This window comes from Carassius auratus, linkage group LG30F (genome assembly GCF_003368295.1).
Source record: "Carassius auratus strain Wakin linkage group LG30F, ASM336829v1, whole genome shotgun sequence".
NCBI lineage: Eukaryota > Metazoa > Chordata > Actinopteri > Cypriniformes > Cyprinidae > Carassius > Carassius auratus.
The window spans coordinates 354,301-375,781 of record NC_039294.1 but is presented as its reverse complement, the minus strand read 5'-3'; the positions used below and the strand labels follow the sequence as shown (position 1 = coordinate 375,781).

The following is a 21,481-nucleotide window of genomic DNA, read 5'->3' as shown; positions in this document are numbered from 1 at the left end:
ATTAACAATAATGCACTGTGAACTAAAATGAACATAGCATGAACAATTAACTAGGGCTGCACAATTAATCAAGTTTCTAATGGCGATTACAATTATGGATGCCACAATTATGTAATCGTTCAAAGCGGCAATTAATTGTTCAAAGTCCACTTACATTATTCTGCGTGCTTAAGATGCATTTTTCTTTCTTTCTACATCTTTTCCATTGTTGTAATTTTGGTTCGAACACTTTAATACCATTCATTAGGGGTGTGACAGCGAGACACTTATCCCACGAGACAAGACATGAGACTGGGTTCACGAGAACGAGACAAGATTTTTAAACTTTTTTTAAAGAAATCCTCAATGATGAAATATATAGGGGAAAATAGTATTTTATTCAACTGAAAAACACAAAACTGCAAAAAGGTGCATTTTGAAATCATTTAGTTAAATTACATTGTATTAATTATAAAGCATGTCTAATTAATTAAAATCATGAAACTCATGACATTTTCACATAAATGTATTAAAAGTTTTAAAAAAGTACATGTTTAGGGTCCTATTAAATATTTTATTTTTTCTCACTTATATTACTTAACATTTTCTTACCATTTGAATGCATAAAACAACTTGATTTATTAATTTTACTTTTTCTTAAAGTAGCCTTATTCATTTTTTTCCTTCAGGAATTCTGTGTATTTACATTTTTCTGGTTATCAAATGAAGGCAAAAAACATTAATTTCAACATTTATCTTTTACTTATTGAAAATTAAGCAAACTGTATTTTTTGACAAACAAAGGGGATTTACTATTAAAATTAAAACATGGAAATGTTGTGTGAAAAAAAGAAAAGATGATGTTCGTTTCATTTTAGTAGTAGTTATAGTAGTAGGATGTGTACATTCTAATGAAAACTGTAATAGGCGAATTGTTGTCATATAAATCGGGACTTTTATTTTGACAGGTTGCCATGAATACCTTAACAGTTCTGTGTATTTGATATGATGCTAGTTTTACTAAAAATCAAATGGTCAGATGCTCATCAGATGTTGTTCATGTGTTTATGTCCTCATTTAGTGAGATAGCAGATGCTGAAATCACGGCGAGCGTCACGCGTGCTTCAGTGTGTGTGTGTGTGTGTGTGTGTGTTAAATGAAACCGCACATCTCTGCCCTTCATTCAACAGAGACAGGCTGAACATGTAGGATTTATATTTAAATCGACTTTTGTGGCTTTATATTTACAGATACTAGTCCATATTGTGATTCGATTATGTGTAATGACCTACTTTTGATTAATTAATATATTTTTTTTTTTTATCTGACTAGTTAGATCCCGCGAGACACATCGGATCTCACGAGATCTCTTCACAATCATACCATTCATATTTTTACTTTTTTTATAATTTGAAGAAGATACCAATCCAGTTTATAGTAGGGATGGGCGATATATCACATGCGATAGTCACGCGCATTTCGTCAGTAAAGCCGGTAAATCGTCATCACCTGCTTTTAAATGGAGCGGCATTTAATAGACAGAGCCGTATATCACTGACAGGCTACGCAATATCGCGTTCATCATCGAAGGCGATTCATCTGCGATAATGAACGCTATATTGCTTAGCTTGTCAGTGATCTATGGCTCTGTCTATTAAATGCCGCTCCAATTATAAGCAGGTGATGACGATTTAGCAGTAATCACGGAACCAGGTTTACTGACTAGATGTGAATGATCATATCGTTAGATATATCGCCCAGCCCTAAATATGACCCTTGGTATGATATTTAGACTGTAAATTAAGAAACAATATCGAGTGTGTAGTTACGTGAATGGTATTGTCACTTTCTGACTGTGTTTACTCAGAAAATCAGAGTGAACTCAGCAGATGGTGACCAGAGGGCCAATCCTCTTACTGAACGCACAGAGAAAACATCTCTTGGGGTAAATATGGGGGCAGGGGTGTGTACGAGGCATTATCTGTTTGTGGACAGTATTACGACACTGTGGTGGTTGGTGGAGGAGGGTTACACTCATGAAACAAGTTACTTGTATGAGTACGTGTCTATGTAGAAGCACTTTAAGTTATTTGTGTGTGAATTTATGTCATGTAAGAAGTCAACACAGATGATCTCCATGCTGTCTTAAAGAGCTTGTTCAAACTGTGTGTAATGACATGACTGATGCTGCTTTATCCTGTGTCCCTCTCCCATCTAATGTACCTTCAGATAAAAATCTCCCACAAACAAAGTACTTCTCATTACCACAAAATATGGTGTGCCTAAAGCCACAAATCATTGTACATACAGCTTTTCAGCAGTTTAACAAACAGCCAAATTTCAAAATAAAATAAAAATACAGCTGTGCCGGATATTACTTGTGTATATTATTAAATGCTGCAAGTCACCATTTGTAGAGGGGAACTGTGAGTGTTACTTTACACAAGCACTAAAAAGAGGAAGATTCATAATTAATGAAATATTTCACAGCAGAGTATATGTATACTAACCACCTCAAAATACATTAACACAATCAAAAAATAACTAACCAACCAAAAACATTAAAGTAGGGATGCACCAATTACGATACCCGATACCCGATTTTTTTTTCTTTAAGCAAACAAACAAGAAAGAAGGAAAGTATGCATAAACAAGATGTTTATTTGGTATTTAATAGGACAAACTGGCTTTTGGCTATTGAAAACAATAACCGTAACCATCTGAAATTAACGGCAGTATCTGCACAGTAAGTAGCCTACATTCAATACAAACATAGATGGTACAGACATCAGCATTTAGCTTTTGATTTTGAATTGGGTTGAAACTACAGAGAACTGGCCTTAAATTAAAAGATTAACTGTAACCATGCGAAATTAAAAGATTGGATTTTAGAACTGCATAGTTCTACAATCCAAACAACACAATCAACACACATTCAATAAGAGGTTTCTTAATCAGCATTCAGTATTTTAGTTTTTAAATTTGGTTTTAAATGGTAAAAAAAAGGTCTTTACCAGTGAGACTAAATAAAAGTATGCTATATAAATAAATTATTCCAAAATGTTAAATCAAATAATGTTGGTGCGAATAAAACAAAGATGCAAAGTAGGGCTGCACGATGTGTCGTTTAAGCATCGATATCGCGATATACGAATCCACGATAGTCACATCGCAGGATGTGCGATGTAGGCTGTCGTAGTTCATCCATTATTCATTAACTGTACGGGCCAGCTGCTCCCCGGCCCTTGACGGATGTGGTTCGCAGATTAATTGCACAGCTTAACCATCATAGAGTGAAAGTTTTGACAGGGCAGATAGAGAGAGATAAATATCGTTATACTTTGATATCGATAAATATCGAAAAATTTAATATCGTTATGTCATTTTTTCCCAATATCGTGCAGCCCTAATGCAAAGTGTTTCATTGATTCAATTAAACAAATATATTAGGGTAATGATTCACATCTATATTTTTTAATTGAGCCAATGAAAAATAAATAACTATTGTCTCAATTGAAAAAATACACATGTGAATCATTACCCTAAAATTTATTAAAATGGCAGGTGATTGTTAAATCAAAATTACAAAGTCGATTTAATTTTAAGGTAAAATAAAAATAATCAAACGTGTTTGGCTTTTCAAATGTGTATGCAAGTTCTACTATACAAAAAAAAAAAAGCCATTTCAGTTTTGTCACAGTTTTTTATTCTGTTTTGTTTCTCATCCAACACGTGAGAAGTTGAGCTGAACATCCCTTCACTGCCTCTGCTTGTGCAGGGTGTGGACAGGACAGGTGCAGTACGCTCGCGCAGCTTTAGTGCGTGCAGGAAAGGGGCTCTTATTTGTGCGCTAGTACACCAACGGCTGTTCGCTTCCTGCTATCTGTGCCTCAGACATGAAGCTCTGCACTTCCAGTGCTGAACGGCTGCCTGTGTCCTGCGCACAGATTTCAAAATACTTCCACAAAAATAAAATGATAGCGAACGATTACAATGTAGTCTCTGCACGCGGGCGCACTTTCGGAAAAATCGTCTGAAAAAAAGACCAAAAACGCGTATTTCAAGCAAAAACCAGCCGGTTCCGATTTATGGCCGGTCAACCGGTGCATCCCTACATTAAAGATGCAAAAAATAAACCATTAGAATTAACTATAAAAACTCAACCAAGCAACAAGACTAACTAAAGAAATAATAAAGTAATATATATATATATATATATATATATATATATATTTAGATAGATGGATAGATATATAGATAACGAAAACATTAAACACATTAATAACAAGTTGAAATCTGTGCAAGTAAAAAAAAAAGCAAAAAAAAAAGCATAAATGAACAAAAAAAAAAAACTAACTGACCAACTAATAATAATTAATAACAGTAGCTAACATATCAACAACAAAATGTAATAATTAAAAACTATAACTATTATTAACAAACAAAAAACATCCATCTAAAATAACTAATTAACTAACTGTATTCATGTTACAGAACTGAAAATGTAAAAAGGCATCAGAAAACAACAAGAAACTTCTAAACGTAATGCATGTAAACACAGGATATCAGCGCATCAAAAGATCCTATGACAAGATAAGATCCAACAGCACACTCTTCACTGATGGACTGATCATCTTTACAAGACGTTTGTAAGATCGTGTGACATCGCTCAATAGACCAGGGCATAATTACAAAGGAACTGTGACATATTTGAATAAAAAAGGGAAGCTACACATCTGCTACAATGAAAATGACTTGCCAAAAAACAAATGCAAAGCGAATGCAGAACTCACCAGCATTGTGTAAGTTGTTGATCTGCGAGGGAAGCTGTGTGCTGTTCCCGAACCCTCCGTTCTGCTCCAGGAGCTGCAGGGATTCATAACCATCATAAACAGACTTCAGACAGTAGTATGAACTGAACAGACTCATCAGGACGACAGTCCACTGCACACACACATCAGGAGCAAAGCAGGAGACTCCAGAATACACACGCTAGTCAGTAACAGCAGAATATCTTCTGCAGCTTCTGGCTGTTGGTGGTAATCACTTTAATCCAGAGAGAAACCCCTTCTTAACCCAGATCAGATGCATCTAAACCGCCCTCTCCATCATGTGTGAACATAGGAGCATAACACTGACGATCGCACTCAAACCCTGCTGTTTGGATGCTTTGAACTAGATCATTCATGTGCATTAATCCAGGAATTATTAATCCAGGAGTCGGTCTTTGAGCAGGGACAGCCCTTGTCCTCCCTCTTGTTTACCAGTCTTTCTTCTGTTTCTGTCTTATGTAGTGAGATCAGTGGCCATTAGGTCAGAGAGAAAACGAGGGATGAGATGCTGCTTTGTCTCCAGGAGGTCAAGGAGGGAGGGGAGGGAGGAAAGGAAAAAATATGAGAATGCGAAAGGAAGAGTGCGGGTGGGGTCTCTAAATGGCTCTTCAGAGAGTTGTGATCAGTATGTGGGACTCTGCTCGTCTCTGCGTGCGTGCGTGTGCGTGTGTGTGTGTGTGTCTGAGGGTCAAAGAATGAGGGATTTGTTTCAAATGAAGCACCAAAAGAGCCTCATTCAACTAACCCAGCCAGTCGGGTGATCAAACAGAAGCTCTGAAGGAGAGATTGCAAAAATCTATATAGGGTTGGTCAATCAATGGCTGATGCTGATATTTATATTGTTGATATATAAAGTATTTAAAGCATTTAATCTATTTGTTTATGTTATGCATATTGAGTGCATTATTAAATTACTGACACTAAGTAGCATGCATTTTTAATATATATTGAATTAGGGCTGCACAATTAATGGAATTTCTAATCGCAATTACAGTTATGGATGCCACAATTATGTAATAATAATAATAATAATAATAATAATAATAATAATATATATATATATATATATATATTTATTAGTGGCGGGCATAGATTAATTTTTTAAATCTAGATTAATCTCACTGTGATCTTGAAATTAATCTAGATTAAAATGGATCATTCGAATTCTGCCGAAGGCATTCAGAATATGTGTTACCCAAATAAAATTGACAAACAGTAAGTCTTTGAGAAGGGGTTTATCAAGCTAGGTGGTGCATTAGAAAAGGGGCTCATCTCCTGTTTCCAAAATGCATCACAAAGTGCTTGAAAAAGCTGTAAACTAATTCCACATTGCACAAGGTGCAAACAACATTACTTCTGGCTGTTTCACACCAATGTTTAAGTTTTTTCTTTTCAAGTTTGTAGGTGTCAAGGTACAGAAACCAAATAATTAAATGTAAAATAGCACTGGATAGTCTTCAATGTAAAAACGATAATATACAATCAAACCTACATTTATTCAGACACCTTCAACATTTTGCACATTATTACAGTTTTGCTATATATATCAAAAATTATACCTGGTTTCTGAATAATTTTTGGTTTGACTGTTAAAACTACAAAGCAATTCAGTCAAGAGCAGTGAGTGATTTTCATTTTCTTGGATGAACATTACAGCAGCCAGTAGTTAAATTAGGCGCGGTCACTTTAAGAGGCCATGAACGCATCCAATATAATAAACATCCCATTTTTTTCCTCAACTGTTTACTTTCACTTAAGAAATAACTGACAGTTTTTTCGAGCATAATTTCCAAGGTGAATATTTTGACATATTTTGTATGTATTTGTCGGCACAAGAGCAAAAATAAGCAAATTCGATGTTCAAGTGTTTTGAGACGCCTTTCTCTGCGTGAGCCCTGAACAACAGAACACCGCAAGTACTGAATTGGGCACTTTCACATCTTTTTGTTTGTCCAAACTGCGATTTGTATTTGTTCAACTTTGAGAATATATTAACGGCGATATTTTTTTTTATCGCCCGATAAGAGTCTCGCACTAACGCAGCACGTTAACGGCGATAACGGCCCACCGTATATATATATATATATATATATATATATATATATATATATATATATATATAAATATTTGAATAAATATTAAAATATATATATATATATATATATATATATATATATTTATAAATATATATATTTGAATAAATACTGATTAATTCATCTTCAAAATATATTATTTTAAATTAACAGCACTCCACCTAGTGCCAGTTACGAAATCTATTATCAGCCATGTTTGTGGATTATGTAAATTATCTTTTTTAATAAAAATGTATAATATATATATATATATATATATATATATATATATATATATTTTTTTTTTTTTTTTTTTTTTCTTTTTTAAGATTTAGAAAATTATAAAAAAAAAAAAAAGGTTATTGCAATGATATGAGAGACAGTCACAACACGTTACGTTTTTGTTAGATGTTTGTACCTCCGTAATGGGTGATTTTGGGTTGACGTTCCTGGATGCAGCGATCTCCTGCAGTTGGCTAATAAGCTCATTGATTGTGAGGCGCTCATCTGGGTTGATTTTCAACATCGATCCTGAAACAAACAAACAAGACTTTTGACACACAGCAAATGCACAACAAACAAAAAGATACGATGTAGGAGATTTTTTGGTGAGAGAGAATGTAGTTAAGTTCCTGCAGTACACTTACGGGTGAGTTGGTGAAAGACTGTGTACTTGGTGTCATTCTGAGGAATGCTGTATTTGCCGTTTACTATCTGGAGTTTGGCTCCCTCTTCAAACGGGTGCTGCTTAAAACAGAGCAGGTACAGGATGCAGCCCAGAGCCTAGAGAACAAACCAACACTCTTTAAAAACCACAGCAAGAACAAGACGAAAAACCTGTTACACTGTAACCTAACCAGGTGCTATGTGAAAATTAAGTGCCTTCTTCACATGGCTTGGATAAAATGCTTGGCTTCGTAAGTTTTCATTAAAATTTTGCATCAACTTGCTTCGTCTCTAAAATAAATTTCCTTATCTTTCCAAATTCTTCCAAATATTAGCACAGATAATGTGTAAAAAGTCCTAACTAATCTAACTCACCCATATGTCTTGTTTCTCATTTATTGGGTAGTTGGAATAGAGGTCAATCATCTCTGGTGTCCTGTATGCTGGAGTCGTGTTTCTAGTAATCTAAGAGATAAAGAGAAAAAAAAAGAAAGAAAGAAAAAGGAAACGATTTGTAATTTAGTGAGTCTTCATGTTAAAAGATTGCATGCATGTATTATAATAATTGATGATTAAAGCATGCAAACACTTGCTCAACAATTTACACTGCTGTTTAAAAGTTTGGAGTTGGAGTGAGATATTTTAAACGTTTTGAAAGAAGATGAATTTTCAGCATCATTACTTCAGTCTTCAGTGTCACATGATCCTTCAGAAATCATTCAATGTTCAATCAAATTTCAATCAAAATGTTGATTTGCCGCTCAAGAAACATTTCTTATTAACAACTTTGAAAACTGGGCTTCTTAATATTTGTGTGGAAGCCATGATAAAAAACAAAACAAAAAACATTCTATTCCAAACATCTAGTTTTTAATCAATGTTTTCAAACTGTTAATATTTAAGAAGAAAACTTTACTATAAGCTTTGCTAGAAGATTGTAAAATGCTAAAAACGCTTCTTCATTAGAATGAGCTGCTAACCAAAATGCATTGAATAAACACAAACAGACATCACATGTTCAGAGAAATGGCAGGCTTTGTGGATTGCGTGGGTTTTCAATTTACTAGCAATAACTGATTTAAGACGACCAGAAACCAAACAAACTAATTTAATCAACAAAACAATTAAATCAGGGAATGCTTCCACGGGAAATAGCCAGAGATTTTAATACAATCACAGCAGAATATTTCTCTCAATTATTGTGACAATCCATGAATCACTACCAAAACTACAGCAAAACCAACCAATCAGAGGACAGTAAGTGATGGCAAAGTGACATTCACCTGGTATTAATATTTATGTAGAATAAAACTAGATGGGCTGCTAGGAGAAAATAATTTGTTGCATGTTTTACCTCGTCTTCCACCATAGATCTCTTGTGAGCAGACCAGCTGTAGTCTGGGTAATGTGCCACGGTGGTGGCGCTGCCAAAGTCACATAGCTTTATAGTGCCCTGATGACTGATCAGTAAATTCTCAATCTACAGAAGAAGAAGAAGAAATGCTATTGAACAATGTACTTAATAATTTGGCACAGATCAAATGAGACACACACACACACACACACACACACACACACACACACACACACACACACACACACACACACACACACACATATATATATATATACACACACACACACACACACACACACACACACACACACACACACACACACACATAAACTCACACACACACACACACCATGATGCCAGTATTTATTGCACTGCAGATTTACAATAAAATATTTTATTTAAATATTTGATTAAATTATTTAATTTAAATGATAAATAAACAAAGTTACAGTAATAATAATATCACCAGTGAGAATAATAAAAATGCAAAAAATAAATAAAAATAAAAATACATAAATGAAAAAGTAACTAAAATATATGAAAATAAAATGAAATATAAAATATAATAAATAAGTATTATTGGATAACTCTTGATAATAATAATAATAATAATAAAAATTTAAATTAAGAATTAAATAAAGGCCAAGATTTTTTTATTATTAAATTAAAAGAGTGGCAATTTCTTTCTGAATTCTTTTTCCTTTTTATTTTGGGGTGAAATGTTTTCAATATTCTTTGTTCATATCTTACTTTGATGTTCTGTAAATAAAGCATCATTGCAGGATTTAGCCTGTGGGCCTCACCTTCAGGTCGCGGTGGATGACTGGTGGAGACTGTTTGTGCATGTGCTGCACAGCACGACATGACTGGTAAAAGATCTTCAGCACTGTGTCACATGACATGGGTCCTCTCTGCTCCACCTTCTTCACAAAATCCACCAGCTGGCCTGCAGGAAACAGAGGGCGGAGGTCAATGTGAACACAGGAAACCAACACCAGTGCCAGAAAGTCAGAAGGAGAGAGTGGAATGTGTAAAGTCAGTCAAGAGCTTCCCTTTCGCTTTTAGAAAAAGCGGTTTTGGCTTTTATCAAGACCAGAGTTTAATGATCATCCAGCCATAAAGTGTGCTAATGTGTGTACAATTTTGATAGCGCTTTATTTTACGATCCTGTTCACCGTACACACTTTGTACTTGTTGTTGTATTTACAATAACAGGTCCTCAACTTGAACCCACCCCTAAACTTAACCCTAACCTGGTTAGTTACCTTACATTATCAGTGCTTTATAAGGTAAAAACACTACAAGTATAAGGGCATGCACTGTAAAATAAAGTGCTGCAATTTTTATATATATTAGTGATGCACCAAATTTCAGCAATAGTGAAAACTGTGATTTTTAATTAGCTCTTCTCTATACCAGTGGACCATTTTGCTAAATATATTCACTATATTACATATTCATTTAATTTTTGTACTTAACCTGCTGTCTTCATTATTCAATGTAGTTGTTAATTTATTTGCCATTAAAACCAGCTATTACAGCCACCGTTTCAACAACACACTGGGAATATAAACATAATTATATGATTAAAATGGTGAATTAATAATGGTCTATTAAAGACCCAACACATATTTTTTTTAAGATACATAAATTTAATTCTATTGTCCGATAACTGAAAATAACAATACTTCAAAATGTGACTTGAATTTGAATGAATTATAATTACATTTGCATTTAAGAAAGGGGTAACACTTTATTTTGACAGTCCACTTTAGACATTCTACTAACAGTATGTAACTTTGCAGCTACATGTCAGCTAGCAGTATTAGCTTACTGTCTGCTTAATATCATCTAATACTTTATTTATGTCTATGAGAAACTTTGCAAGTACTGTATGTGTCAACTTATTCTACTAACACTAAACCTAACCTAACAGTCTACTCAGAGTTAGTAGACAAGTGGCTGCAAAGTTACTTCTAGTTAGTAGAATGTCTAAAGTGGACTATCAAAATAAAGAGTTTTCTCCATCATTTTGTAACACAGTGTGAATGGTGTTTACGTACCTCTACACAGCTCTGTGAGGATGAGGAACTCAGCCTGGCCCGTGTCCGACTCTTCCTTACTGATGGACGCAGCGGAGCAGAACTGCACAATATTGGGGTGACCAGACAGCTTTTTCTACACGGAGCACGTGGAGAAGCAGGTTAACCTTTCTATAGCTTTTAGAAATGTTTTTTTTTTTTTTTTTTACTGGGTAATACTCCTATTTTCTTTACAAACTGGTGATAGAGAAATGCTGCTCTATGGATGTGAGAGACAGCAATTGTGAAAATAAAACATTTGTAATTTTTACCATGAAACAGACTTCCTGAACGATGGCTTTGTTCTTCTCCTCTTCATTGGAGAGAAGTCTCTGCACACAAACATACAAATAAACACAAATTTCAGATCTTTTTTGAATTGCTGTTGTGACTCTTTAGCAAAGCACAGGAAAACTACCAAAGAAAGAAACAAAAATGGCTCAAATACCTAAAATATGGGCACAAATAAATGCTTCTAAAGTGAATTTCCTCATTTTCTGTATATATGTTATGTAATGTTATGTAATCTTTGATGTATTTTATTCTAGGCTTATCTAGTGCTTTGGCTTTAAACAACTAGAGATAAATGGATGATGTGTTACAAGTTTTATATGTCAGTACTATTTTAGCAGTATTTACTGGCTATTAAGTGCTGTCAAACGATTAATCGTGATTAATCGCATCCAAAATAAAAGTTTTTGTTTACATAATATATGAGTGTGCACTGTGAGTATTTATTAAATAAACATCATTTCTATTTAGGTTTGAACATTTAAGTCTAATATTAATTTTATTTAGCTTTAGCTTTATTTCAATTACCGAAGATTCTTCATTTGAGCTTGATAACAATGCTGCTGTATGTTCATTTATTGCAAAAAATGCCCTCAGAAAGAGTCTAAAAAAACTTAACGGGTGTAAATATTGCTCTTTATAATGACATTAATTAATTAATGTCTATGCAGAGCATAACTAACCCATTAGCACATAATGTATAATAGCAGTCAGTATAATAATATGAACGTTTATGTGTGATGATGACATCACATACCTTGAGCGCATAGTCCTTACTGCTACCTAAATCCTGGGCTTCATACACAAATGCAAAGCCACCTATAAGAGAGAAAACATTTTATTATCATTAGGTTTATTTTAGGTTTAGTGATGGCACCAATCTGAATCAGGATTTTGGCCGATTCAGTTTTGCTGACTTGGGACTGTGGCACCAACAGGACATGAGACAGACTCATTTCCGAAAATATATGTAGACTAGTCTGAAATTAGTCTTTTATAAAGGGAAGAAAGAGTTTCTGAGTGGCACACGAGTGTCAGTAATTCACATCCTTTCCGGCGTTATCAATTCTCTTTAAACACAACACGAATGAGTCAGTCTTCTAGAGAAGACGAGTAACATACACACAGAAAGAAACGTCTGCCCTCAGCAGTCAACAAACCGAGTGACTGAACTCATTACATCTGCAGCTATGACACACTACACAACGTTAATGAATCACTGATCTCAGCAAATAACCGATTACACAACATTTTATCATCAAGAGTAAGTGCTATGGAGAAAATACTACAAATGGATTTAAAAACACACAGCTAATTGATGTTACGTGGCTGAAAAAAAAAGGAACTAAAAAGAACAGGAGCCAGTTCGTTAGAAACTGTGTGGTAAGAACTAGTCTGACCAACTAGCAATTAGCCAAGAGCTAATTAGTCTTTTCAGATTCAAAGAAATCATTCTATGTTTACACTACGGACTTAGAAAAGTCAGGACCAGTCTTAAAGATTTTATGCAACCAGCTACAGGTGTTAGCATCTTCATCTTAAGACTACAACTAATAATAACAGTAAAATATATAATCATCAAAAAGCAGAAATATTATTGCCTAGAAAATGATGATAAAGTGGAATATTGCAATTTTCAACTATTTATTTCCATTCATCAGCAGAAAATGCTGAATGAAGAAATGAAAAGTGTGAATAAGTAAAAAATTTAAAAGTGTGACTATTTGTCAAAAGCTATTTGGCAAGTTGTTAACATGAGCTATTAACCAAAAATGTAAATAATTAAAACTTAAAATATTTTATTTTCCTTTTATTTGAGTTTCCCTGGATGTCATCATTAACGGCCATTAGAGAACTGGGAATATGTGAATGTGACATTAAATTATTGAAATATAAAGTGAAAATCTCAGAGCATACTTCAAGTAAATATTTTAGTCAACAGATGTTCAGACTGAAAAAAAAAAAAAAAAAAAAAATATAATAATAATAATAATAATAATAATAATAATAATAAATATATATATATATATATATATATATATATATATATATATATATATATATATATATATATATATATATATATATATATATATATATATATATATATATATATATACGAACAATTTTCTTTGGAATACCATGCACTGATGTGAGAAATATGCTTCATGCTTAAAAAGAAAAATGTATAAAGGAAGAAAAATAGGGATTTATTTATTCATGGAGATATAAAACTAAGAATGACTATTTCATATCACCCAAGCATTTTGTTGATCCACTTCAAATGTTGAATAGAATTACATTATATTACTGATTGCATGGCTCCATGAACAGATGCTGACCGTGTCGGTGTGCATGTCTTCACATGAACAAAAGTGTCTATGCCAGACAGGTATTTATGGACACTTGTGAAACAACCCTCAAGTGACCAGATCGGCCTGTAACCATGGCAACGGGTAAATGAATACCAGCGGGCGGAGGGCTGACATTCACACACACCACGGATTTCCAAGGAACAGTCCAAAACAAAGTGAAACAGGAACAGCAAGAGACCTGAGGTAAATATCAAGCATACTGATTCAAAGCTTCAAATCTGGACTGTTCTGTTCAAGTGAAAGACTTCTCTGGACACAATTTCCAGTAATAATGAGCAACATTACAGTCCAGAAATGTCATTGTGATGCAAGGAATTAAGAAATAAAATACCATGTCTGATACAGGAACTTGTGATTGATTGTTCATGGATCATCAGTTCAAACTTCCAACTTTCTGCTTATCAGCCCAGATCTCTAACCAGTATGCCTCACCAACACCATGCAAATCATTCCTGTTCACCCAGAATGCCCTCTGTTTCCTGTAGATGTCAACACACCTGAGCAAAGTGAAGGACTGGAGTTATACAGAATGAGCAGTTATGTTAATATTACATAACCCAACAGATTTCAATAGATCTGACTAAAACACCCCACTTTGACAGATAATAATTCAAATATGAATATACATCACATAATCAGTAGAGTTATTTGCACAATTCTGACTCAGAATTTAAACAGAGTCATAATTTTTTTATAAAAAGTTGCATCACTTTTTCAATTTTTGTCCCATGGCGAAAACAGACTGCCACAAATGTGATATCATATTTTATAAAGGAATGAAACCAGTAAAAGAATAAAAATAAATGTTTTTGTACCATGTAAATACCTTGGTGCATGAATACAGTCTGTACACAGGTGGATATATATAAGTTCAGTTAAAACATACAGGTGAACTTACGGAATATGAATATTAACTATATTAACGTGACTATATTCATATAGTTGTGCTAGTGACATAATATAAAAAATAAGTTGCATACATCTGAATGCCTCAAGAACATACAGATTATCATGTGAAACATAAAATGAGTTCATGTCAGGTGTATCAGAGCCAAGTGACTTGCTAACAATTTAGCCAGCTAGTTTAAGCCCATTGTCATCTATACGATCACAATTATATACATATACACTAAACCTAATGTTAATATTTGTGACTAAGAAAACATTACGGACATTCTACAGTCAAAATGAAGAGCTGTTTTGAAGAAAATACATGTAACGTTAAGTGTCTTAAGCAGAGGTTAGCATGACTAGCCTGGTGCTATTCTGAATGAGTCTTTTACCTTCCGCGATGACTCGTTTGATCCGGAGCTTCAGGTCTCCGAGCTCCACCACTTGACCGACGAAGTCGTTCTGATCCCGGCTGGCGGCACCGGATCCGCCGGGCCCGGCCAGGAAATCGAGCGCTGACTGGAGCAGGGACATTTTGTCCCTCTTTTTCTGTTGCCCCTATTAACCGGAACCGGCACCGGATGGAGAACAAGTGCACTAACTCAGCTAGTGGCGTGACAAGATAACAGAGCGTTAATTTGGATTTAAAAATCTCTTTTTCTAAGATGAAAACATCTCGAGTACTGGTTCCGGTCGACCTGCTCTATCTCAGCGGTATTTCCGCAAGCTGCTGACGTCACACACACACGCACACTAACGAGTTGCTTTCAAACTCTGCTGTTTTGGCAGGTCGTCGTCCATCAAAGTCTACGTCAAATGTTTAGACTAGTAAATATGTCTCAAATACTGTTATGTACAAGTGATGTCATCAGACGGTGAAAGCCTACGGAAATTCATGTATCATGATAGTTTTTATATGGTAATACCACAGTAACGTTACATGGTCCCACACCCAGAAACATTCCTTTTGGTACTATAAACATAGACTGTATAAAAACAGACTATACCTTTATAGAAAAACACTGTGCCATTACTTTAAATATGCCATGGTAAAGTACCATTGTACATTTTTTGAAGTGTTGTTATCAAACAGTACCATAGTACACTGACATTTAATAAGGTTTGACTTAAAAATTAATGTAATAGCCTACAAGCATAAGTGATTAAAAACAATAGGCTATAGCATATACTGTATCAAACAATATATCGATACCATACATCAATATTTTAGTCACTTAGAGTGTTAAATATTAGCATTATTCTCCCTAATACTAGTGCAGAAATCATACAAGATTTAAATTTATTAGAGTATGTTGTGTACTGCCATGAATATATGCTAATATTGCATTACAGACTAATAATGTGAAAGAATGACTCATTAAAGTAACAGTAAAACAGGGAATCATGAAAGATATTATGACTAATATTTATCGTCCTGAAATTGATGATGTTGTTTTCTTACTTCTATGCAAAATATAGTTCTATATAATTATTGAATAATAAATTAATATATTAATCAACATAATTGATTAATACACTAATTTAAGAAAAGGCTTTATTGCAAAATATTGTTTTATGACTCCAAAATTAAATGATCTTATTTAACAATTAAATTAGTGTCTAGAGCAATCTGAATCTGCGTAAAACAATAATTCTTCTATTTTTTTTTCTCATCACAGAACAAACTCATTATAAAAAAAATCAAAAATACTTAGTGGATTGAAACATTAACTTTATTTTTTTCTTTAAAAAAAAAAAAGATCAAAAATACAGTCGATATAATTTAATATGCATACTGCTACATGGAAAGTAACTAGAAAGTTTGATCAGAAAGCTGTGATGGAATGGTTAAACTAGCTGAGGGTGAAGCCCAGGGGTTTACAGTGCTCTTATACGTCTCATAATAACAACAGTATAGAAAGAGAAGACATACATTCATCAGCTGAACTTTGAGGGACCTCAGATGCGACTCTAAAGCAAAGTGGTGCGGTTCAGAGCATGCATGTACAAAGCATCTCAACACGCACAACACTGCTCCAGGATCAGATCGGCCCATTTCAGTCGCTATAGAACAACACAAATGACTTTTGAGATGCACTTTGTCAACATGACCCGAGTGGAGGAAGAAATTCATTACCAGACAATGCAGCTGTTTTATATTGTTTTAGTTTTTTTTTTTTCTGATCGAGTCAGACTTATGAAATTTAATCTGTACATATTACAAATCATGTTAGAAACAATGTACTGTATTTGCATAAAACAAGTGTTTTATATAATTACAAAAAGACATTCCGGGTCATTTGCAAAGCAGCAGTCATTTAAACAACACTTTGCTGATTGAACACATCACTTATTAGTGGACGTGCACGTCAACGACACAAGTAATTAAGAAAACCAATGGTCTAACTCCATTTGCTCAATGCTGCTCTCAAACACCGTCCAATCATTAAAAAAAAAAACAGTCCACAATGCAATGTGAGGTAGTGATACACAGGTACAGTTCACACTTTCATATCATGTTAAAAAAATATAGATATTTGTGTAGAGTGTAGAATGTGGTCGCCTGTTCCTTGCCACATAGAGGATTATGAAACGGTTCTTTGTGGTATCGAGGCTTGTTGAAAAACGAAGAAGAAATGGCTGATAAAGATCTGAAGAGCAAGAACAGAACGTATTGTAGCACAGACCGGATTCTGCAGCAAAGCAGAAGAGAAGGAGAAAGTATATAAAGCTTTCTTGCTTTGGATCATTAATTGAAACTCACAAAACCTGTCACCCCACAACCAGAAGAAAAAAATTAATATTATACTGAATGAAGCCTAGGACCATTATTATTTATTTAGCATTGTAATGCTTCGTGTAATTCTCTCCGACCATAAAAAATAAAAAAAATAATATATACAGTGGGTATGGAAAATGTTCAGACTCACTTAAATTTTTCACTCTGTTATATTGCAGCCATTTGCTAAAATCATTTAAGTTATTTTTTTTCCCCACAATGTACACACAGCACCCCATATTGACAGAAAAACACAGAATTGTTGACATTTTTGAAGATTAAAAAAGAAAAACTTAAATAATCACATAGTCCTAAGTATTGCAATCGAGGGATAGATGAATGTGGCCAAATACAGGGATATCCTGGACGAAAACCTTCTCCAGAGTGCTCAGGACCTCAGACTGGGCCGAAGGTTCACCTTCCAACAAGACAATGACCCTAAGCACACAGCTAAAATAATGAAGGAGTGGCCTAACCACAACTCCCTGACTGTTCTTGAATGGCCCAGCCAGAGCCCTGACTTAAACCCAACCGAGCATCTCTGGAGAGACCTGAAAATGGCTATCCACCAACGTTTACCATCCAACCTGACAGAACTGGAGAGGATCTGCAAGGAGGAATGGCAGAGGATCCCCAAATCCAGGTGTAAAAAACTGGTTGCTTCTTTCCCAAAAAGACTCATGGCTGAATTAGATCAAAAGGTTGCTTCTATTAAATACTGAGCTAAGGGCCTGAATAATTAGGACCATGTGATATTTCAGTTTTTCTTTTTTAATAAATGTGCAAAAATGTTTTTCTGTCAATATGGGGTGCTGTTTGTACATTAAGGAGGGAAAAAAATCACTTAAATGATTTTTAGCAAATGGCTGTAATATAACAAAGAATGAAAATTGAAGGGGGGTCTATATACTTTCTGTACCCACTGTATATATAATATATTCAAATTTTTGCAAATTTTTTTTTTTTTAAATAAAATTACTGTATAGTAATATTGAAACATGGAAATAATCATGAATACTGAAACAAATTTATGGTCCTAAATTAATTTAGAAATATATATATATATATATATATATATATATATATATATTTGAATAATTAGGCATTATTTTAATTCTATTTTTTTCTTTTGACTTGGTGAAATGTGAGATTCGCCAAATTATGTATGAATGAGAAAAAGTTGGGTGTCTGCACTTGATACAGATTTGATTATTGTGGTAGTGTTAAGCCACAAATATTAGACATTCACAATGATTCAAAAAGAGTTTGTTTTTTTTGTAATACACTTACTGAAAAACAATGGATAAATAGCTTAAAATCAACTATTTAGGGTGTCAGATTTGGCTGCTGTTAGTTTAAAAGTAGTATTTACACAGCTAATGAAGCTGTGAAACAGGTTAAAATGTGTTAAAGCAGACAGAAAGAATGAATTCACAGGGTAAAACAAATTCATTATAAAATGATAATTGAGGCATAAAACAAATCGTACTGCTGGTCTGATTTGGTTAATTTTACTCTTTGGTCAGATGAAATTGTAAACCTCTAGAATCCAAGATAACAAGACTCGCTGTGTTGACTGTAAAACTGTGGTTCAACGATCTATATTATTATTTATTTATTTTTTACATAGCAAAACAAAGAAACCTGTGTATTACTACAAATGAACATGAAATAAACAATTTGAAAGTGTGTGTGTGTGTGTGTGCAACCAGACTGAAAACGATTCGAATCTTTTGGATGTTTACCACCGTATTTACACCAGACACCTGCGACAAAACTAAATGACTCCGGAGCCGTCTACACTCTGAGCCCCTGATGTGGACACCCCATTTCTCCATTTCTGACTCAAGACACATAGAAAATGTGATTTTAATAATAATAATAATTTAAAAAAAGCTCATGATGTTTCTGGTCTGACATGATTATGTATGTATCCATATATCTATGCAGTTGTAGGAATACTAACATATCAAATATAAAATTATTCACATTAAAAATTGATTTTGTAATTTTATATTAAAAATAAAGATTTTTTTTTCTTGTCTGATTATATTGCTATAGCTTACTTAAAACATTTTTTTTTCTGACCATATGCACATGCAGTTGTTGGAATATGACCATATGTAAAATTAATGATATGGTTAATCATATGCAAAATCAAATTCAATTTTGGATAATTTTGTTAATTCTACTTAAGATAACTCTTTTGATAACTCTGTTTTGTAAAAATTTTTCATTGTGTTAGCTGTATTTTTTAACCTAATCAAAATAACCTAATGGCAGACTGACTGAGATTAATTGGAATGCACAATGAAAAAACAATTTTTGAGAATTGTTAAAAATGGAGTTATCTGTTTTTGCAAATGAATTCTTCATATGCAGTTGTAAGAATACGAACGTAAAATTAGTTATCAAATTAATCACACGCAAAATCAAATTTAATAAAGTATTTTTGTTTCGACTTTTTTTGTCTGATTGACAAACTGATTTTATTGTCATTTTAGTAATCGTCGATTACTAAAGTCTAGCCTTGAGATTGCAGCTGATTGTGAATGTATCCAGTGTAGACGGCCTCAAGTTGTCGCGATGTCCAGTGTAGACACGGACTTCCACTTACTGACCAGCCATCGTGAAATGTTCCCATCCAGCAACTCCTCTGAGCTATTCTACAACACACACCGATTTGATAGTGACACATCTGTATAATACATTCACACGGTAGACACACGGCAGGTCTCCGGCAGTATCGTTCACGCACAGGTGCTTCAACCCTGAGTCTCGTGCGCAATCTCACACGACTCCAACTCCTTTCTCCGTTTGGCTGCCGGATGCTCTCCGTCTGGCTGGGAATTCTGGAGCATTTTTCCTCTGTTACTTCTTTTGTTCTTTTTCACCTCTGTCTCTGTCAGAAGAACATGTACTGGTTGTCGATGGCTCTCTTGCGCCCCCTGTCGGGCGGCTCCAGTTCATAGTCAGAGTCTCGGTTGGCCAGTAGGGGCGGCAGCGGGTTGGGGTGGCGGAGCAGGTTTCTGCGGCCCACCGACTCGCTCCGGCGCAGGGGGACGGGAACGGGGCGGTCTGGAAACGAAGAGGGCGCATGATGCGGGAGTGCGGATAATGCTGACGACTGGGCTGTGGAGGGGCTGGAGTGAGGGCATGAATCCGGACTACAGTGCGTCAAACTCGGCTCTGAGCTCCAGCGAGAGAAGGGCACCAATACCGGAGAGCCGACAGCCGAACTCTGACCTACAAAGATGCAACAGAGAAAGGACTTCATTAACACAACACTGACAGAACACATAGCCGCTACAAAAATTTCTAGTTTTCATTTTGCAATTTAATGTCATTTTAGTTTTTCCCCTTATAAATGTAGAATCACAAATTGTCCCATCCAACTCAGTACTTTAGCAGAAACTCACTCTTAGAATAATACACTCACAAATAATACTATCAAATTTGAAGTTCACTGTTTTGATTCGTTAAATTCAGTTTCCAGGACTTTCCAGTTACTTTCCTTTTTTTTTTTTTACTTTCCTAAAAAAAGCCCTCAGTTGTCCTCAGTGTGAAAAGATGGATCTCAAACATACAGTCATTGTTGTTAAGGGTTTAAAACCTGAAGGGTTTTTCTGAAGAACAGCTGTGTATCCTTCAGGTAACAACACAGTATTAGGAATCAAGTGTATGTAAACTTTTGAATGGGGTCATTTTTATTCATTCAACTATTATTTTTTCTTGTGAACTATATGGAAACATCTTTTATGTGAAATATCTTATTCAGGTCACTACTATAAAAATAATAAAAAAAGAACATGCATTTTGTATGATCCAGCTTATTTTGGTAATTAACATTTTGCAGATACTGCAAAGTGTATGTAAACTTTTGACGACAACTGTGTGTGTGTCAAAAAAAAAAAAACAATTTTAAAAGAGTAATTTCAGTTCATGCAATTATTACTAAATAATGCATTTGTTTATTTTGGGTTAGGAAGATAAAAACTAATACTCCTATTCAACAAGGATGCAATAAACTAATCAAGTTATGGTAAAGATGTTTATAACGCTGATGTTTTTCTTTTGAAATGTTTATTCATCAGTGTCATTTAAAAAATTGCAACATTGATAATAATAATAAAAAAAATGTTTCCTGAGCAGCAAGTC

The 21,481-nt window shown here is 34.3% G+C and overlaps 2 protein-coding genes across 3 annotated transcripts in view; both read right to left on the bottom strand.

Moving 5' to 3' along the window:
• gak (cyclin G associated kinase) overlaps positions 1-15,282 on the bottom strand; it is a 38,250-nt gene extending 22,968 nt beyond the window's left edge. For both annotated transcript variants that reach the window (XM_026240450.1, XM_026240451.1), the window contains exons 1-10: positions 14,937-15,282; positions 12,036-12,097; positions 11,260-11,319; positions 10,970-11,084; positions 9,710-9,852; positions 8,904-9,029; positions 7,925-8,014; positions 7,531-7,666; positions 7,302-7,414; positions 4,773-4,845 (exon numbers count right to left, since the gene is read on the bottom strand). In XM_026240450.1, the coding sequence (XP_026096235.1) occupies positions 4,773-4,845; positions 7,302-7,414; positions 7,531-7,666; positions 7,925-8,014; positions 8,904-9,029; positions 9,710-9,852; positions 10,970-11,084; positions 11,260-11,319; positions 12,036-12,097; positions 14,937-15,078 (1,060 nt within the window). In that variant the 5' untranslated portion in view covers positions 15,079-15,282. The remainder of the gene's footprint in view (positions 1-4,772; positions 4,846-7,301; positions 7,415-7,530; positions 7,667-7,924; positions 8,015-8,903; positions 9,030-9,709; positions 9,853-10,969; positions 11,085-11,259; positions 11,320-12,035; positions 12,098-14,936) is intronic.
• A 3,122-nt stretch (positions 15,283-18,404) lies between these two features.
• Positions 18,405-21,481, bottom strand: part of sh2b3 (SH2B adaptor protein 3) — a 37,253-nt gene continuing 34,176 nt past the window's right edge. Inside the window, exon 8 of the mRNA XM_026240449.1 lies at positions 18,405-20,569. Coding sequence (XP_026096234.1) covers positions 20,229-20,569 — 341 coding nt within the window. The 3' untranslated portion in view covers positions 18,405-20,228. The remainder of the gene's footprint in view (positions 20,570-21,481) is intronic.